The sequence below is a fragment of the Rhineura floridana genome, chromosome 4, assembly GCF_030035675.1.
Source record: "Rhineura floridana isolate rRhiFlo1 chromosome 4, rRhiFlo1.hap2, whole genome shotgun sequence".
NCBI lineage: Eukaryota > Metazoa > Chordata > Lepidosauria > Squamata > Rhineuridae > Rhineura > Rhineura floridana.
This window is the reverse complement of record NC_084483.1, coordinates 12060685-12076800: the sequence shown is the minus strand read 5'-3', so window position 1 is coordinate 12076800 and position 16116 is coordinate 12060685. Positions and strand designations below refer to the sequence as shown.

At 38.7% G+C, this 16116-nt stretch overlaps 1 protein-coding gene across 7 annotated transcripts in view; it reads left to right on the top strand.

Annotated features, from left to right (window-relative positions):
* Nucleotides 1–16116, top strand: part of RANBP17 (RAN binding protein 17) — a 272017-nt gene that overhangs the window by 45273 nt on the left and 210628 nt on the right. For all 7 annotated transcript variants that reach the window (XR_009762109.1, XM_061622480.1, XM_061622476.1 and 4 more), the window contains exon 14: nt 3757–3892. Coding sequence is in view for 6 of the 7 variants with exons in the window: in XM_061622480.1 (XP_061478464.1) it covers nt 3757–3892 (136 nt within the window). In the remaining variant the exon portion in view is untranslated. The remainder of the gene's footprint in view (nt 1–3756; nt 3893–16116) is intronic.

Genomic DNA, 16116 nt, shown 5'->3' with positions numbered 1-16116 from the left:
TGTGTGGATATAAAAGAGTAGCTGCACATTCATTTTGCTGCTTGGGATTGTCGTCTATGCAGATTTAAACAGGCTGATGGATATATTTTACAAGAGGAGGACTTACGGTATGGGACCTCTTAATAAAAATATATATCATTTGCTGGTGAGTGAAAGAAATTCTGCATCCAACAATTTGAGATTCTGCACCATAGTAACAAAGTTATGATACTGTTAATAGGCACAACAGAGCGCTTTCAAAATATTGGAGCTAATCAGAGTGAAAGGACGCGAGTCAGCCACTAAGAAGACTCTTCTGAGTAGTTATGCACAGCCTTCCCCTGTCATGCTGATTGGCTCCCAGAGATGTCTGTTGTAGTGGAGTGTGGACTCATGAGACAACAGGGAAAGCAAGGGAGATGAGGGGAAAGGGGATGTGGCTGTGATAGAGCACGACGTGACTATCAGGAAGGAACCCTGCGCTTCTGAATTTGCCATTACACTACTGGTTAAGAGGTTTTTGTAAACTGCTTTGAGTTTTTATTACAATCAAGCAGTATATAAACTTCGTTAAACAAATAAATAAGAAATAGGAGAATATGGAAGAAGGACTTGGAAGTGTCCTGCATGACTTCAAAACTAGGGGAATGGCATAGCTCAGTGGAAGAGCATCTGCTTTGTATACAGAAGGTCCCAGGTTCAGTCCCTGCCATCTCTGAGACAGACTCCAATCTGAAACCTTGGAGAGCCACTGCCAATCAGTGTAGTCAATACTGAGCTAGATAGACCACTGGTCTGACTCAGTATAAGGCAGTTTTCTGTGTTCCTAAGTTTCCCTCCTAGATAACTGGACCTATTTGTAACTAGAGCTTCCATGTTTTCATACATCTTTGTAACTGTAAAACCAAAACGTTGCTTGTTAAGAAGCAAACACTGAAGTTGCCGAATTCTGCCAGCTTGATGACCATAGTTCTGCACACAGAATGTTGTAAGCTATCAATCCTTGGCTGTGTCCATGCAAGCAGGCACATTAGATTATCTATATAGATTGTGGTGGCTAACCTGTGGCCCTTCAGATGTTGTCGGACTCTTAACTCCAAATCAGTTCTAGCCAGCATGGCCAGTGATGAAGCATGATGGGAGTTGTGCTCAACAGCATCTGGAGGGCCACAGGTTACTACACCAATAAAGATCAAAAGACCTGAAGGCTATGAAAGTTAATGGCTGCAACAGCCCAAAGTCCTCATTTTATAGAGGTACTAGTGAAACAGTGGCCTAATTGCTAGTACGGAATGGGTTATGTTCTTAATGGCGTTATCTACCCTTTAGCACGGGTGAGAATCTCAGGCCAGAGGGCCAAAATGCAGCCCTCCAGGCTTCTCTATGTCTCAGAACTATCCCCAGGACAGCCCCTTCCCCCAAGCCCTCCCCCACATAACCAGCACTGCTCCATACCCTCCTTGGGTGTTTTTGCCTGGCTGAAATGTGTCCTAGTACTATGATGATGTGACGGATGATTGAATGGATAGTGCATGTATGTGCACACACGTTTATGTACTGGAAGGTAGCGTACTGTAAAAATTTAAGCATCACATCTTCGGCTTCACCTACTTTTGCTTTTGGCCCCACCCGCCACTAAATGCCCCTCCCCTCGACATTTGCTGACAAAGGAATGTAGCCCTTGGATTGAAAAAGTTTCCCCAACTCTACTCCAGCAGTTGCTAACCTTATATCCTTTGAGTGGCTTAGACACAGCTACCATCCCTATTTTAATTTTTTTATTATTTATTATTTCTTAGAATCATAGAATAGTAGAGTTGGAAGGGGCCTACAAGGCCATCAAATCCAACCCCCTGCTCAATGCAGGAATCCAAATCAAAGCATTCCCAACAGATGGCTGCCCAGCTGCTTCTTGAATACCTCCAGTGTCTGAGAGCCCACTACCTCTCTAGGTAATTGGTTCCATTGTCGTATTGCTCTAACAGTTAGGAAGTTTTTCCTGATGTTCAGTCGAAATCTGGCTTCTTGCAACTTGAACCCATTATTCCGTGTCCTGCACTCTGGGACGATCGAGAAGAGATCCCGGCCCTCCTCTTTGTGGCAACCTTTCATGTACTTGAAGAGTGCTATCTTATCTCCCCTCTCTCTTCTCTTCCCCAGGCTAAACATGCCCAGTTCTTTCAGTCTCTCCTCATAGGGCTTGGTTTCCAGTCCCCTGATCAGTCTTGTTGCCCTCCTCTGAACCTGTTCCAGTTTCTTTGCATCCTTCTTGAAGTGTGGAGACCAGAACTGGACGCAGTACTCAGGATGAGGCCTAACCAGTGCTGAATAGAGAGAAACTAATACTTCACGTGATTTGGAAACTGTACTTCTGTTAATGCAGCCTAATATAACATTTGCCTTTCTTGCAGCCACATCGCACTGTTGGCTCATATTCAGCTTGTGATCAACAACAATTCCAAGATCCTTCTCACATGTTGTACTGCTGAGCCAAGTATCCCCCATCTTATAACTCTGCATTTGGTTTCTTTTTCCTAAGTGTAGAACTTTGCATTTATCCCTGTTGAATTTCATTCTGTTGTTTTCAGCCCAGTGCTCCAGCCTATCAAGGTCCCTTTGAATTTAGTTTCTGTCTTCCACGGTATTAGCTATGCCCCCCAATTTTGTATCATCTGCAAATTTGATAAGCATGCTCTGTACTTCCTCATCAAAGTCGTTAATAAAAATGTTGAAGAGCACTGGACCCAGGACGTTGGATGTTATTTATAAATATTTTTTGGATGGCTTATAAACAAAATATTAACATGCAATATCTAATAAATAAAACAAACAATAAGTGATAAAAGACAGAAAAAAGTCCTTGTAACAGAGACAATATAAAACAATTTACAGTCTAGATTTAAAACAGAGTTTAAAAGCCTGGATGAATAAAGAAGTCTTTACCTGGCTCTGAAAAGACCATAGAGAAGGTACCAGGTGAACCTCTCTGGGGAATCAATTTCACAGTTGGAGTGCTGCTGCTGAATAGGCCCCTTCCTTGGTAGCCACTTGATGGAGGCATCTGTAGTAGGGCCTTTGAAGAGGATCTTAGGACTTGGGTAGGCATATCCGGCAGGCAGTGAGCCAGGAGCCAAGCCAGGAGCATTAAAATAACATACAGAGAAAAAGGGAAATAACTTGCAAAGAATATTATACAGTAGGGCCCCACTCATACGGCGGGTTACGTTCCGGATCCCCGCTGTAAAGCAGAACTCATTGAGTAGAATGGTGCGCGATGCCTGAAAACCTCTGTAAAAGTGGAACAAGTGCTGTATGAGTGGGGCTTTAGTTTAATTGTGTCTAATTGAGACCACTGTATTAGTGAATTGCTGTAAAGCGAAGCGCCGTAAAGCAGGGCCCTACTGTACAACAAAGAATATTATGTAGAAAAGAGTTTCCAAAATAAAATTTTAGCCAGGTAGATGTTAAACAATAAACTGACCCAATTGGTTCCCTATTGGCTACCCTGTGATACTCATATCCTAGTCAGCACTTCTGCTTTGTTGTATGAATTCAGATCCAGAACAGGGCATGTGTGGGGAGGGAAACTCGTGAAAATCACTTGCCCTCCTCTTCTGTTAGTGGAGGTGTCCGCAGGATCAAAAGCTCTTCTGTGAACAGAAGGACACAGTCGGATACAACTGAGGATATGTTTGGCTATTTAAATGACTGGTGCACTTGTGAATTATTTTGAATATTAAGTTTAAAAAGAACTTACAGATTTTTTACTTATTTCAGAGTATTTCAGCTAATTTCTTTGATGGATGCCCAGTTACCACGCTCTAGCAATGAGAAAGTGGAATTTGCTGTACTCTGGTTTTTGGATCAGTTTCGTAAAACGTATGTAGGTGATCAGCTCCAACGCACCTCAAAGGTAGGTGTTTTCCCTAAGCTATTTGCACAATTTAATGTTATACAGAAAAGCATGTTATTTGTGGATATGTGAGGCAAATTAATCCTGATCCAGAGATCTGCATGTGCTCTTACGCTCATGAGCAGCTGCGTTCATTTTAGTAGAGGGAGGTGATCTGCACATATAGAGCTACTTAGTTCATTAAAAGGGATTTGAAACCTATTTGGTCAAAGGAGCTTTGTGTACATGCTGAAGCTGCTGTTCACAGAACAGATTGCAAAACTGGTGTTACTAGTCTGTGGATGAATGTGTTGGGGTGATTTGCATCTCTTTCTTTACATCTTTTCTCTATTTGCAGTCAAGTTCATTTCAGTGTGCTGTATGAAAGTACTTCATATTTTCAGCAGTTGTATTCATTAAACAGTTTGAGATTACATTGCATTTTGTCTTTTATTTCAAGCATTTAACAGAGTTTGCTATATTGTATTATATTTCACAGCTGGGTATGCAAGATTTATTCTTTTAATAGTTCTGTTGAATTGACAGTTCCTCATTTGTGCAGTTTCTACTGTATTTCTGTCATTACTTGGTGTTTCCTGCATTTTTAGAGAAAAGGGAAAAATAAGATGCATTCTTTAAGGGAAAAGTATTTAGTTCACCCTAACTTTAGGAGACACACATACTACAGATATTATAAAGAACTGATCGGTTGAGCTTGAGAAAGATTGAAAGAATTTTGTTTGATCTCCAAGTAAAAGTTTAACAGGATGGTAGCAATTAAAAGTTTGACATGTAATTGTGCTTCTTGATCAGTAGACTAATACCAAATATTTTTATTCTCCCATTTGCTTGTATGACATGTTATTACAGGTACTTAGGGGCAAATGCTTAAACATACCTTATGTTTTCATTTTATGAGATGTTAACAGTGACAAACTATAAAATTCCTATTTTTATAGTTGAAGAAGACTAGGCTGTAACCAGTGTTCTGATCTGGTCTAGCTTGAAGTACTTTTTTCTGATGACTTTATTTTTGCAGTTTTGTTTTGGCCACTTCTACCTGAGAGGTGATATTGTGCAAGACCACTTCAGGAAACAATTTTGTTATAAGGGAAGAATCATGCAGTGAGTCTCTCAAACCCTTGGCTGCCCTCTCTGCTTTGTTGCATATCCAGCCTCACTTTCTCAGGTCCTGGGCACACTGGCCCTGCTATCATAGCTCCTTTTAAACCAGGCATATCATAGCTAGTTAAACAGATAGTCTTCAAGGAACCCTGTCCACAGTGATTTCCTAGAGGAGCCCTATATGTCTGTTGTGCCTCCCTTTACATTGTAGATGATACTAGATATGTGCATTTGGAGTCGTTTGGAGTGCTGGCCAGGCCTATATGCTTACCATTACCGTAGTACAGTGGCTGGTGGGTGGCACACCTATCACATTTCTGTGGGTACAAATTGCTGAGGAAATGGATAATAATAATTATTAATAATCATAGCAGACGAGAAGTTTTCGGGAAACCTTGTACATCATTACTCATTGATGCTTCTTTCTGATAAGTAACATGAGATGAGTCCTGTTGGATCAGACCAAAAGCCAGTCTGGTTCATAGGCTGTTTCTACAGTGGTGAAGCTGATGCCCATTAGAAGTCTATAAGAAGTATGTAAAGGCCAGTGGCCTCTTCCACTATTTTTCCCCCAGCAGCTGATAGTCAGAGGGATTCCACTTCTGATCATGGAAGTAGAATGATAGCCAAGGATCAAGTTGTTATATGACCTGGATTCTCCAGCCACAACATTTGTAAAACCATGGTGGATCCTTTACACAAGCCAGTTCGGCATGAATCAGTAAAAGGATGGGAGAAATTGTTTTGTAAATCTATCCTGAAAATATTGTAATTCAGAACTAGGAGGCAGTAGAGGTGTGTGTGTTGTGGGGTGGTGAGAATGAATAAAAACAAAACACCCATCCTTTCTATGAATGTCTGGGCTCTGACTCTGTCAGGTTTAATGTTTGTGTTTAAGATATAAATGGAATAATTTGATCTTAGAGGTATCTCTAAAGCATAATTAAAGAAATAAAGACTCAGTTATGTCTTTGGTTTTCATCTCCCCTGCTATAGCAGCAACTGTAGCAGCAGATGGCATTATATCCCTACAGTAAATCCTCGGCTATGTATTGCCTGCATAGATATACTCTTATTGATTAGACAGATTCATGTTTGCAAATAGAAATACAGAGGGATGTAAAAATGGATCTAGTTAAGATGACAACCATTTATATGGCTATTGAAAGTAGCTTAAATTAACCAAAAGTGCTGTTTATAAACTTGTGTTCTTCAGCCACATTGAGACATTGTTGGGAATCCTTTTTTAAGCTGAACTTTGAAAGATTATGTTGGATGTGTGTTGTTACTGACTGATAATGGTAAGTAAAGGCTTAGTATCTAGTTTAACTGAAGAAACTATCCAGTTTTCAGGATTGCCATAACCTAGGAAATTCTTTATTAAGTTTACTGCACATCTAGAGGGTTTGGAAAATATTAACAAAGGTTCTGCTCTGAAGTACTAAAATATCCTATAACTAGGTTATACCTGGTTGTGCAAAAGGCCATGTTGCAAGTGTTCGGCTAACCATGCAGTGACATTACTGTAAGGTGCTTTTAAATGGCTGTACTCAGATACATAAGTGGAAAATTGTGATGCTGTAATGCTATAGAACATACACTGTGTGCACTTATTCCTACAGGTAGCTTTTTAATTTGTTAACAAATAATTTGTTATTTTCTCCCATGCAAATTATGCATGTTCTTTAATTTTTTAAAATTTAATGTAGTTATGTCATTTTGTTGAGGAAATATAAGCAGCAGGGAACTATCAGAAACCCAACTGGGAAAAGTCTCCCTCTGTTCTATGTATTACACATTTATATTGTTACGGTTTTTAATGATATTTATGAGATTGCATTTCAGCATAATGTTCTCCCCAAGTAGCTCTTGGTGAAAAAGAGAGGGAAGGAATCAAAAATACTCAATTGACTGTAGATATTTTCTCTTCAGGGCACAAGTTTATCCTTCCATTTAATTGCCCTCTGCTTTATGCAGGAAATAAATGACCTTGCAGGGTTGTAGAGAAATAACTTTCTTGAAGATGAACAATGGAGAAAAAAAAATTACATTTGTAATTACATTTGTATAGTTTGAGGACTTTGAGACATTGGTGAAAAGTAGCCATAAGCACTTGAAATGTTTCTTTAGTGTGGTCTGGTATGACCATATGGCTAAGTTGCAGGATAGAATAATGTTTCTTCTTCTGGTGTTGTGTACTGTTTTATATGTGTGTGACCTTTGCTGTAATGCCAAGAAGGAATATTTTGTGGTCGATCGTATTTTAATTAAGTAAGACTAAGAAATCATAATTAACACTTGTTTAGTTGCATTGCTGTCCATTTGAGTTACAGCATCTGAACCATGCAGAGTACTAAGGATCCAAAAATTATACTAACACAACAGTAATGTTAGTGTCCAGTGCAGATACCACTTCTGCTAATAGGTTCACTCTGCTTCCAACAGCCTGTTGGTATTCCAACATTTCTAGCCACAGTTGCTTTACATAGCTGTGATATACGTGACACAGAGATGCTACTACCTCTGCTTCTCAAGTATTATGTTGTAGTGTTGGAAGGGTCCAAAATATCATATAGTAAATCCTTAAATTAGGACATCTACTAGCCCCTTCACAAATCAACCTGTGCAGTTCTGGCTACAATGTGCTACACAGGGCAAGGTTCACTGTAAGAGGTGTTGTTTTATGTGTTGCTTGCACTGTGGTTTTCACTCTGGTTTTGGGTGACTTTCTTCCTTTTAGAAAATGGAAAACAAAGAAGAGTTGACTTGCCATGGTGCATCACAACTAGGTCAACTGATCATAATGAAAAGAGTCTCTTGGGCAAGGGGAATTTGGTGATATAATACAGGAATTTTGTCCTGATAGCGTATGTTAGCAAAACATATGCTTGTGTTTTTGTTAACAGACTCATATATCTATAGAAGTGTTTAACAACATACAGGGTTGACTCCAACTAAGTCATGCTCAGAGTAGACCAACTGAAATTAATGTATGTGACTAAATGTAAGACCATTGATTTCAGTGGGTTTACTCTGGGTATACCTTAGTTGGATGCAACCCACCCACAGATTTTGAAGATACATAGATCCAGTTGCAAACACTTTATTTTGCTCTCGGCACTGGAATTGAAATTTTAAAAGCAGGAAGGATGTTTAGTGATGCAACAGGACTGGTTTAAATACTACATGTGGTTACATGTGAACATAGGTAACAATAATTGTAGTTAAAGAATGCATGTTGTGATTACGTTTGGCCTTCGATGCTCATCAAATTGTTTTTCTCATTTTCATTTATTTATAAATAAAGTACCTAAAATAGTATAAAAATTAGATGTAGCACAAGTCCTTAACTCAGGCTTCCAATAGGCAAAGGTCTCCTGTGGAAGTTGATTTGAATGGCATGAATGTTTTTTCTGGAATACTGTTTATGTGAAATCAGTACATCTCCTAAAAAAAATATGAAGCCCAGACTTTCCCTGACCCATAAGATTGGATCCTGTTTTACGTGTTTGAATCCTCTGAATTTCTGATATATTGTTTTTATATACTTTTATATGTTTTTGATACTGCTTTTAAAATTAGTTTTGTGTGATAGTTTTGTTTTAATAATATATTATTTTATTTTTTAGACTACGCTACTTAAAGATTTTTAAAACATTAAGTGCTTTATAAATGTGCTTAAATAAATAAAATTTCTTTCCCAACTTCAGTTTACACTTTTGGTGTGAATTCCACAGCATCATCAAATGCCAACATTAGACTTGGTTTTTTTTCTTAGTGTTACTCTGTTAAGCTGAAGAGGATGACAAACACTTTTTTGCAGATCATGTCTAATACTCAGACTGCCCCATAGTGTTCTCCTTTGCAAGTTGTATTGAAGACAGTCTTAGACTGAGCAGTTTACGAGGTATATTTATGCTGGGGGTCCTTCTAAACTGTGATTTGAGACAGGGAGCTTGATGTTGGTGTTCTAGAACCATTTGAGCATGTTCTGGAACCAGTTCAGCATTCAATTGGGTTATCAGAATGTGGGTGTTCTCATTTGTCCAGATGGCGCTTAAAAAGTTTTCAAAAGAAAGCAAAGTTTTATTGTTGCACCCAGTGTTGTGGTCAGTGGTGGAGAACCTCAGATTTGGGGCTGAATGGAGCCCTCTGAGCCCCATTATCTCCCTGCAGGGAGCAGAGTTTGTAGGAAAAGAATCCTAGAGAGAACCCCCAGTATTGGTGACTTAGAAATAAATGATCACTAATTCTCCCCCTCCCCGCTAAATATAGAAATATCGAATAAGTTGGTGAGCGTTCCCTAGCAATCTTTTCATTGACCTCTGTTTTCCTCTCACTTTCTTGTGTGTGGCTTCTGCTTGTGCTTGATAGTAATGGAATACAAATACAAAATATAGGGAAACAAGTGCATAGTATGTTACAAAAAAAGTTCAATCTTGATCAGTGCAGTTTTCATATTGCAAGCAAGATCTGTAGATATCCTGGCAAATCACTTTTTTAAGAACTAGACTGATTTAAAATCAAAGCTTGCTTGCTGTGCATCTCTGATTGATACTAATTTCATTCTTCATTGCGCTGGTTTTTTATTAAACTTTGTATAGAAAATACTGTATTTTGCATGACTACACAAGTGAATTTACACTTAAAAATGCTTCTAATACAGTGCATTTCACACCATCTGAATGCAGTGCATGCATTAGCTTCATAGAGACAACAAGAGTTGAACATGCATAAGGACTTTGTAGTTTTAGTAGTTAATTACATAAAAATATGCGTGTATTTAGGTTTTTTTATGAGCTGAAAAAAATATACCTCATTTTATTACCAGTAAGTAAAGGATTGCTGTTCTGACAGGTGGTAGAAATTAGCAGGCAGTTTTGAAATTGTGTTGTGTGACCAGGAATTGGATCTCATTTTAACTCATCTTTTCTCTTCTGGTAAATGAGGTTAATGCCATACATATTCAGCTGATATGGATGAAGAAATTGATATAAAGTAGATCAAGATAGCTAGAGGGCTGCTTTAATTTATAGGTAAAGAGGCAGTGATAAATGGAAGCAATGTAGTAGTGGTCACTAAACTCCTCAGCTATGAGGGCTTAAATAGCGTTAGCTGCTCATTAAAGGTATTGTGAGGATGCAACAAACAAGAGTGTGAAAAGGAATAGCCAACTAACCCTTAATTATCAAAATACAGAAAATACTAATTATATCTTAATTAGTTTTTCTCTTAATGTACTGAAATTGTTACTTTTTGTGTACCACAAATGGATAGTTATATCAACAATAAATAGGTTGTTTTAATAACTTTCTTGTTCCTCCTGGGAAAACTGAATTCCAATTTTTAATATGCAGTAATGCTTCTCTAGCCTGTAGGAGATGAAAATTATTAAGTAGCTTTATTTTTTTGAAGATTTTACAGCAGCTTTGGGAAGAATTATTTCACCATGCATCAATTATTTTTAATTGAACTGAATATTTTTCAGATTGCATTAAATGCCTCTCATTTAAGTTTAACATTTAGAGTTTACAGAAGAATTTGAACAAATACTGGGTTTGGTTGCGGTCCAGAATGTTTTAGGGAAAGGCAATTAAAATGGCTAAACTAGTTTCAAAGTAGGAATTTTATGGTTTTTAGCCAAGGTGGATAAAACTTAGCAAAGTTATGACAGTGGTAAAGATGCATTAGACTCCAGTTTTATTAAGGACCAAATTATACACGAACTGTTATTTAGGGTCAAGAGAGTGAATGGCTAGGATGAACAGATACATTAGTGCAGCTGTGCTCTCCCCCACAGTTACATGAGGGTTGGTTCACATGTAGTGAGTGTTGAGGTCACATATTTCCTTCCCCACTCCTTTGTGTGCTCAGATGAACTTGCTTTTCAATCATCCCAGAGTGCAGGACACAGAATAATGGGCTCAAGTTAGAGGAAGCCAGATTTTGGCTGAACATCAGGAAAAACTGCTAGAGCAGTATGACAGTGGAACTAATTACCTAGGGAGATGGTGGACACTCCAACATTGGAGGCATTCAAGAGGCAGCTGGACAGTCATCTGTTGGTACGCTTTAACTTGGATTCCTGCATTAAGAAGGGGATTGGACTCGATGGCCTTATAGGCCCCTTCCAATTTTACTATTCTATGGTTAATAACAAACCATAGTTTGATGTTGCATCCAAAACAGTGGACTATGGTTTGCACTTGCCCTACAAATTAAGAGTTTGAAACCATATTCAGCAGTCAAGTGTTGGTTCAAATGGTGTGAAGAACTCACATACTCAGTCCATTAGTTGCATGATGGTTTGGCTTGCGCTTTAGAAGCATAGAAAGCTGCTTTATACCAAGTCAGGACATTGATCCATCTAGCTCTGTACTATCAACACTGACTGGCAGCGTTTCAGGTAGGAGTCTTTCTCAACCCTTCCTGGAAATGCTGGAGATTGAACCGGGTCCTTTTACATGTAAAGCATGTGCTGTGCTACTGAGCAACTGCCCTTCCCCTTTTCTGGAGTACTGACAGCGCATGAAGTCTAGCTCACAATGTTTTGAGCGAGAGGTGAAAAAACATCCCATTTTCAGACATTTGTACCAATGAGTGTGTCATGCACTGTCTATCATACCTTAGTTTTCCATTTCTTGTGCAAGTATAATAATTCTTAAAAGCCCCATAAGTAAAAAAGGGACAACCAAGTGTCATTGTATATACTACTATTAAAAATATGTAACATGGCTGTAGACATGATGCTGGAGAAGCGCTACCGAAAGACATTCTTGCACCAGGCGTGTCTATTATTTGAAATAGCAAGCCAGTTGAAAATACATACATGGGGAAATTTCCCTTCATGCTCATAAAAAATATAATTTACTTGAATTTGTTCAGAAACAGAGGTGGGAAGTGCAGGTGTTTTTGGCTACTCAGAGGTGGTGAGACTTGAAGTCATGGTGATACCCACATTGCTTGTCTGTCTGTTCAGATGTGTGTGAAGATTTAAACTGGAAAACTTACATAAAAGCCACTATCATCTGAATGGAGATCTATGTTTTGAGAAGTAATTATTGGGCATGCCCAGACAAATTAAAAGGAAACCAAGAGCAAGATTTGAACTGGTTGTGCTTCACAAAACTCTGAGGTGGGTTTAATGGGAATAAAAGTTCTCGTAATTTAAATGATCATAGAATAATTGTGGAAGAAATGAAACTTGGAGCTTCATCCATTTAACCACTATTATCTAATGTGAGTTCAATGGAGAATATGCATAAACATGTGTACATATAAAGAAAGTGCAAAAACTGATGTGAGCAATGGATGTTGCACATTGTCCAGTCAAGATGCATAGACTTCAAGTGGTGATGGCAAATGTGGACAATATTAGTTGGGTAGAGTGTGCACATTGGCCAGGCAATGTATGTATTTTCTGCTTGAAGGCAATGTGCATTGTATAAGCAATGAAACCTACATGGAGATTAAGCATATCTGCTCATAATATACAGAGTGGTCCATTTGTGTTCTCCAGTATCCATTGATGATTGTCTGTATATGCAAAATCCTTGATTGATGTTACCAATTTTTGAATATTCTCTACCCTCTCATGTGAATGTATGCAATCTCTGGTGTTTATGGATATTCACCAGTCAACTTGCAATAACCCCAACAGATATTGTATGGATGTGAACGAGGAAAAGTTAGCATCCATGGATCAGAATGGCAAAGAAACATACAAAAATTATGTACACAGTCTGAATGAGTCCTAGCCAGCAAGACCTGAAGCTGCTAGCTGAACAAATCTCATATCTAGTTATGTAACAATGACTTTTGGAATATTTGGTTCAATATACTTAAAAGCAAAACAAACTCCAAAGGGTAATTGGAAGCTGTAGAATTTATAAAATGTAATGGTGTTTCTAGGGGTTGAAATAAAGACTATAGATGATTCTTAACATATTTTAATTTCCTTGTTGGTGCAGCAGCAGTTGTCTAATATTCAATGTCATTGGAAATGTGTAGATTATATATAGTACTTGTGAAAAAAGCCCACCTGCCAGGAAGTGGTCTTGTTACCTTAAGTTATTTTGTTGATCTTTGGACTCAGTTCAGAAGCTTTTTGGCATCTTGTAGGATGATTTATGGACATGTGCAGGTTGGTTTGCAACTGTCTGGATTTGAACTGAGACACAGCCATCTGTCAGGAATGCTTTGATTTGGATTCCTATTGAGCAGAGGGTTGGACTTGATGGCCTTATAGGCCCCTTCCAACTCTACTATTCTATGATTTTATGACTAGTAATATGAGGTGGTCTCTCTGTCTGTGTGCATGTAACTGCTGTGATTTGCAAACTTTGCTCCTGCTCCAAAAAGGTTCATTGTGGTATCCTGTAACCATAATGTGGATTGCAAAGCTTCATTTATGCTGTGGTGCACTTTGCTTCATGCATTTGTTTACCTTCACCACTTTGTTTACTTTGTGTATCTGAGAACAAATATATTATCTTGGAATGTCCACACTGCTAAAGGATTATACCACTACTTTTGCTTGCTTGCTTCTATGACAACTGTTCCTTACTCTTCAAAATATCCAGGAAATTGACCTGGGAGATTAGTTGACATTTGTGTGATTGATGAACAAATTCATCCTATTAGCATGAATTTACTGAATTGTGTTAGATGATCATAATATTCTTCATTGAGAGAGGCACTCATCAGGGAATTACAATTATCAGTGTTATGATATGGCCATGATGCACATTTTGTGCTTTCTTAGAAAGATATTAGAATAGGTCAACAGCCTTGCTGAAATTAGGTATCTGCCATTCACTGGATACAGAACTGACTTTAAAAACACACACCCATATTTTATATAATTAAGTGTAATTTTGGCAGATTTGGTAGCCTGCATGCAGGTGGCAAGGAGAGACAGGCAGTGCATGAACTATTCAGTTTGCATCTGATCCACGAGTTGCTCAGACTGAGGAGCCAGGCCAGAGTCAGCAGCATTGTAGAGCCAGATGGGACCCTATTTCACTCCTATGTTGCCTGATCTCTGTTTGGGCTCCTAGGGGCAATACCACCCTCTAGCCATCTGCAGAGGTCAGGCTAGCCACACTCTTTGCCTGCAAGTAACTGCAATTCAGCTGGGAGTAAAGTGCCTGAGGTCTGTCTCCAAAGTTCCCAGTTTGAAACCTGCAATGCCTTACTGTATTCTCTTAGAGTTCATTTTAGATACAGTACTGTTACTAAATTTCATTAATATATTTTAAAGATACATTGCTAAATGTGTGGGTCATACAGAACCAGACAGGATTGTAAATGCTGCTTATGACTTTGTAAAGTTATGCATTCAAATTGATACAGAACTGCAGAGCATCATGATTTTACTATTGAAAGTATGGCAACACTCAGCACGAATATTATAGTAATCATCGAGCCATAATACTTTCTCATCCAATTAATATGAAAGCTTCAGCCATGTACTGCTTCAAACCTTGGATACTACCTATATGAATACTTTTAATTTTTTATTATGTGATTGTAAAGGAAACCCTCATTTCAGTGTTTTCTGTTGGCTAGACTTTTTAATAATATATACTATATCTGTCTTTAAAATGCTTAGCTAAGTTCAGTTCTGGCTTTAGCTTTTATTTTGTAGCAGCTAATAAAGGCGTATTATCTTGTTCAGGCATTGTAATTATTGAAATGTGCGTGTCCATTAACTGCAACATTAGGCTGTGGATATAATTACTGTCTAGAGCCAATATCTTTGCAAAGCTGCATCTTCAGTGCTTTGAAGCCATAAGCAACATTTGTAAAATAAAATTTAAATGATTCAGAGTTATATCTTGCAGATTGAAATGTAGCACTGCTCACATTCAGATTATTGTTTTTATAAGTCAGTCATTAGCAACTGTATTATCAGGTTATCCATATATTATTATTTTTATTTCAGAGAAGTCATTATTGTTCCAAATAAAATAATTATATCAGTAGGTGGGTTATTATATATAAAAAAACATTGCTGATAAATCATTGAGAGAGCTTTAGAGGTAGTTAAGAATTATATAGTAGCAGAGATTCAACTCTTTCCAGTCTAGGGTGCCCTCCCTCCCTCCTCCTCTTGACTCATGTAACTCCTGTTAGGAGGAAAATACCTTATTTGCCTCTCCATGAGCTGCTTTGCATGAAGTGATGTTTCCTACTTGGGACAGTGTACTTTGTGGATTAGAATTGAAACCCCACCACTCAACCACTTTGCAAAAATAGGATATACTGGCAAATATTCTCAGCCTTCACTTTGATCAGAGTGTAGAGATGGGACTGTGCTTCTGGGCAATGGTTGTACTTCTGGGATTCCCCCCGCAGCGGTCTGTTATAGTGCAGACTGTGTTGGGGAATATGCAGTGCCTCCTTTAAAATGTTGCCATTACTCTGAGGGGCATAGAATGCATGATGTGTATTCAATATGGTGGCATATTTTTCAAGGCTCCAGCACATCATTCAGAATTGCTGCCTGAGGGTTGCAGCAGTCACTGCAGTAGGAGAAATCCCACCTGAGCAGGGGTACTGCTGTGTGGAATCCTTTTCAGAGCTGCCTGTATAGTAGCTGCTTCTGCAGATATATGATGGTGGCTGCAGCAGCAACAGCTGTACTCAGCATGAGCATCCTTGGCTTGATAGGTGTTATGATGGGTCCTTTTTCATGGACTCTTCAGAAGAGAAACTGCGCACAGGAAAAATTGAGCTTTTTAAGAATAGGGAATTTGGTAGAAGACCATTCTGCACCCCCACCCCGCCCCAGTCTAAGACACCAGGCCTCCCCAAGGCTTAGACATATCTATACCTAAAATATAGTGGAAAACATACAGTAGGGCCCCACTCATACGGCGGGTTACGTTCCAGACCCCCGCCTAAAAGTGAAACCCGCCAAAAAGCGGAACTCCATCAATAAAATGGTACCCGATGCCCGAAAAATGCCATAAAAGTGGAACAAGCGCTGTATGAGTGGGGCTTTACTCTAATTTTAGCTGCCGTATTAGCGGGCCGCCGAAAAGCGGAGCCCTACTGTACTCTCAGTGATGGAAATGGCTGTGGCTCCATGTGTATGTAGCATGGTTCGTGCCAAC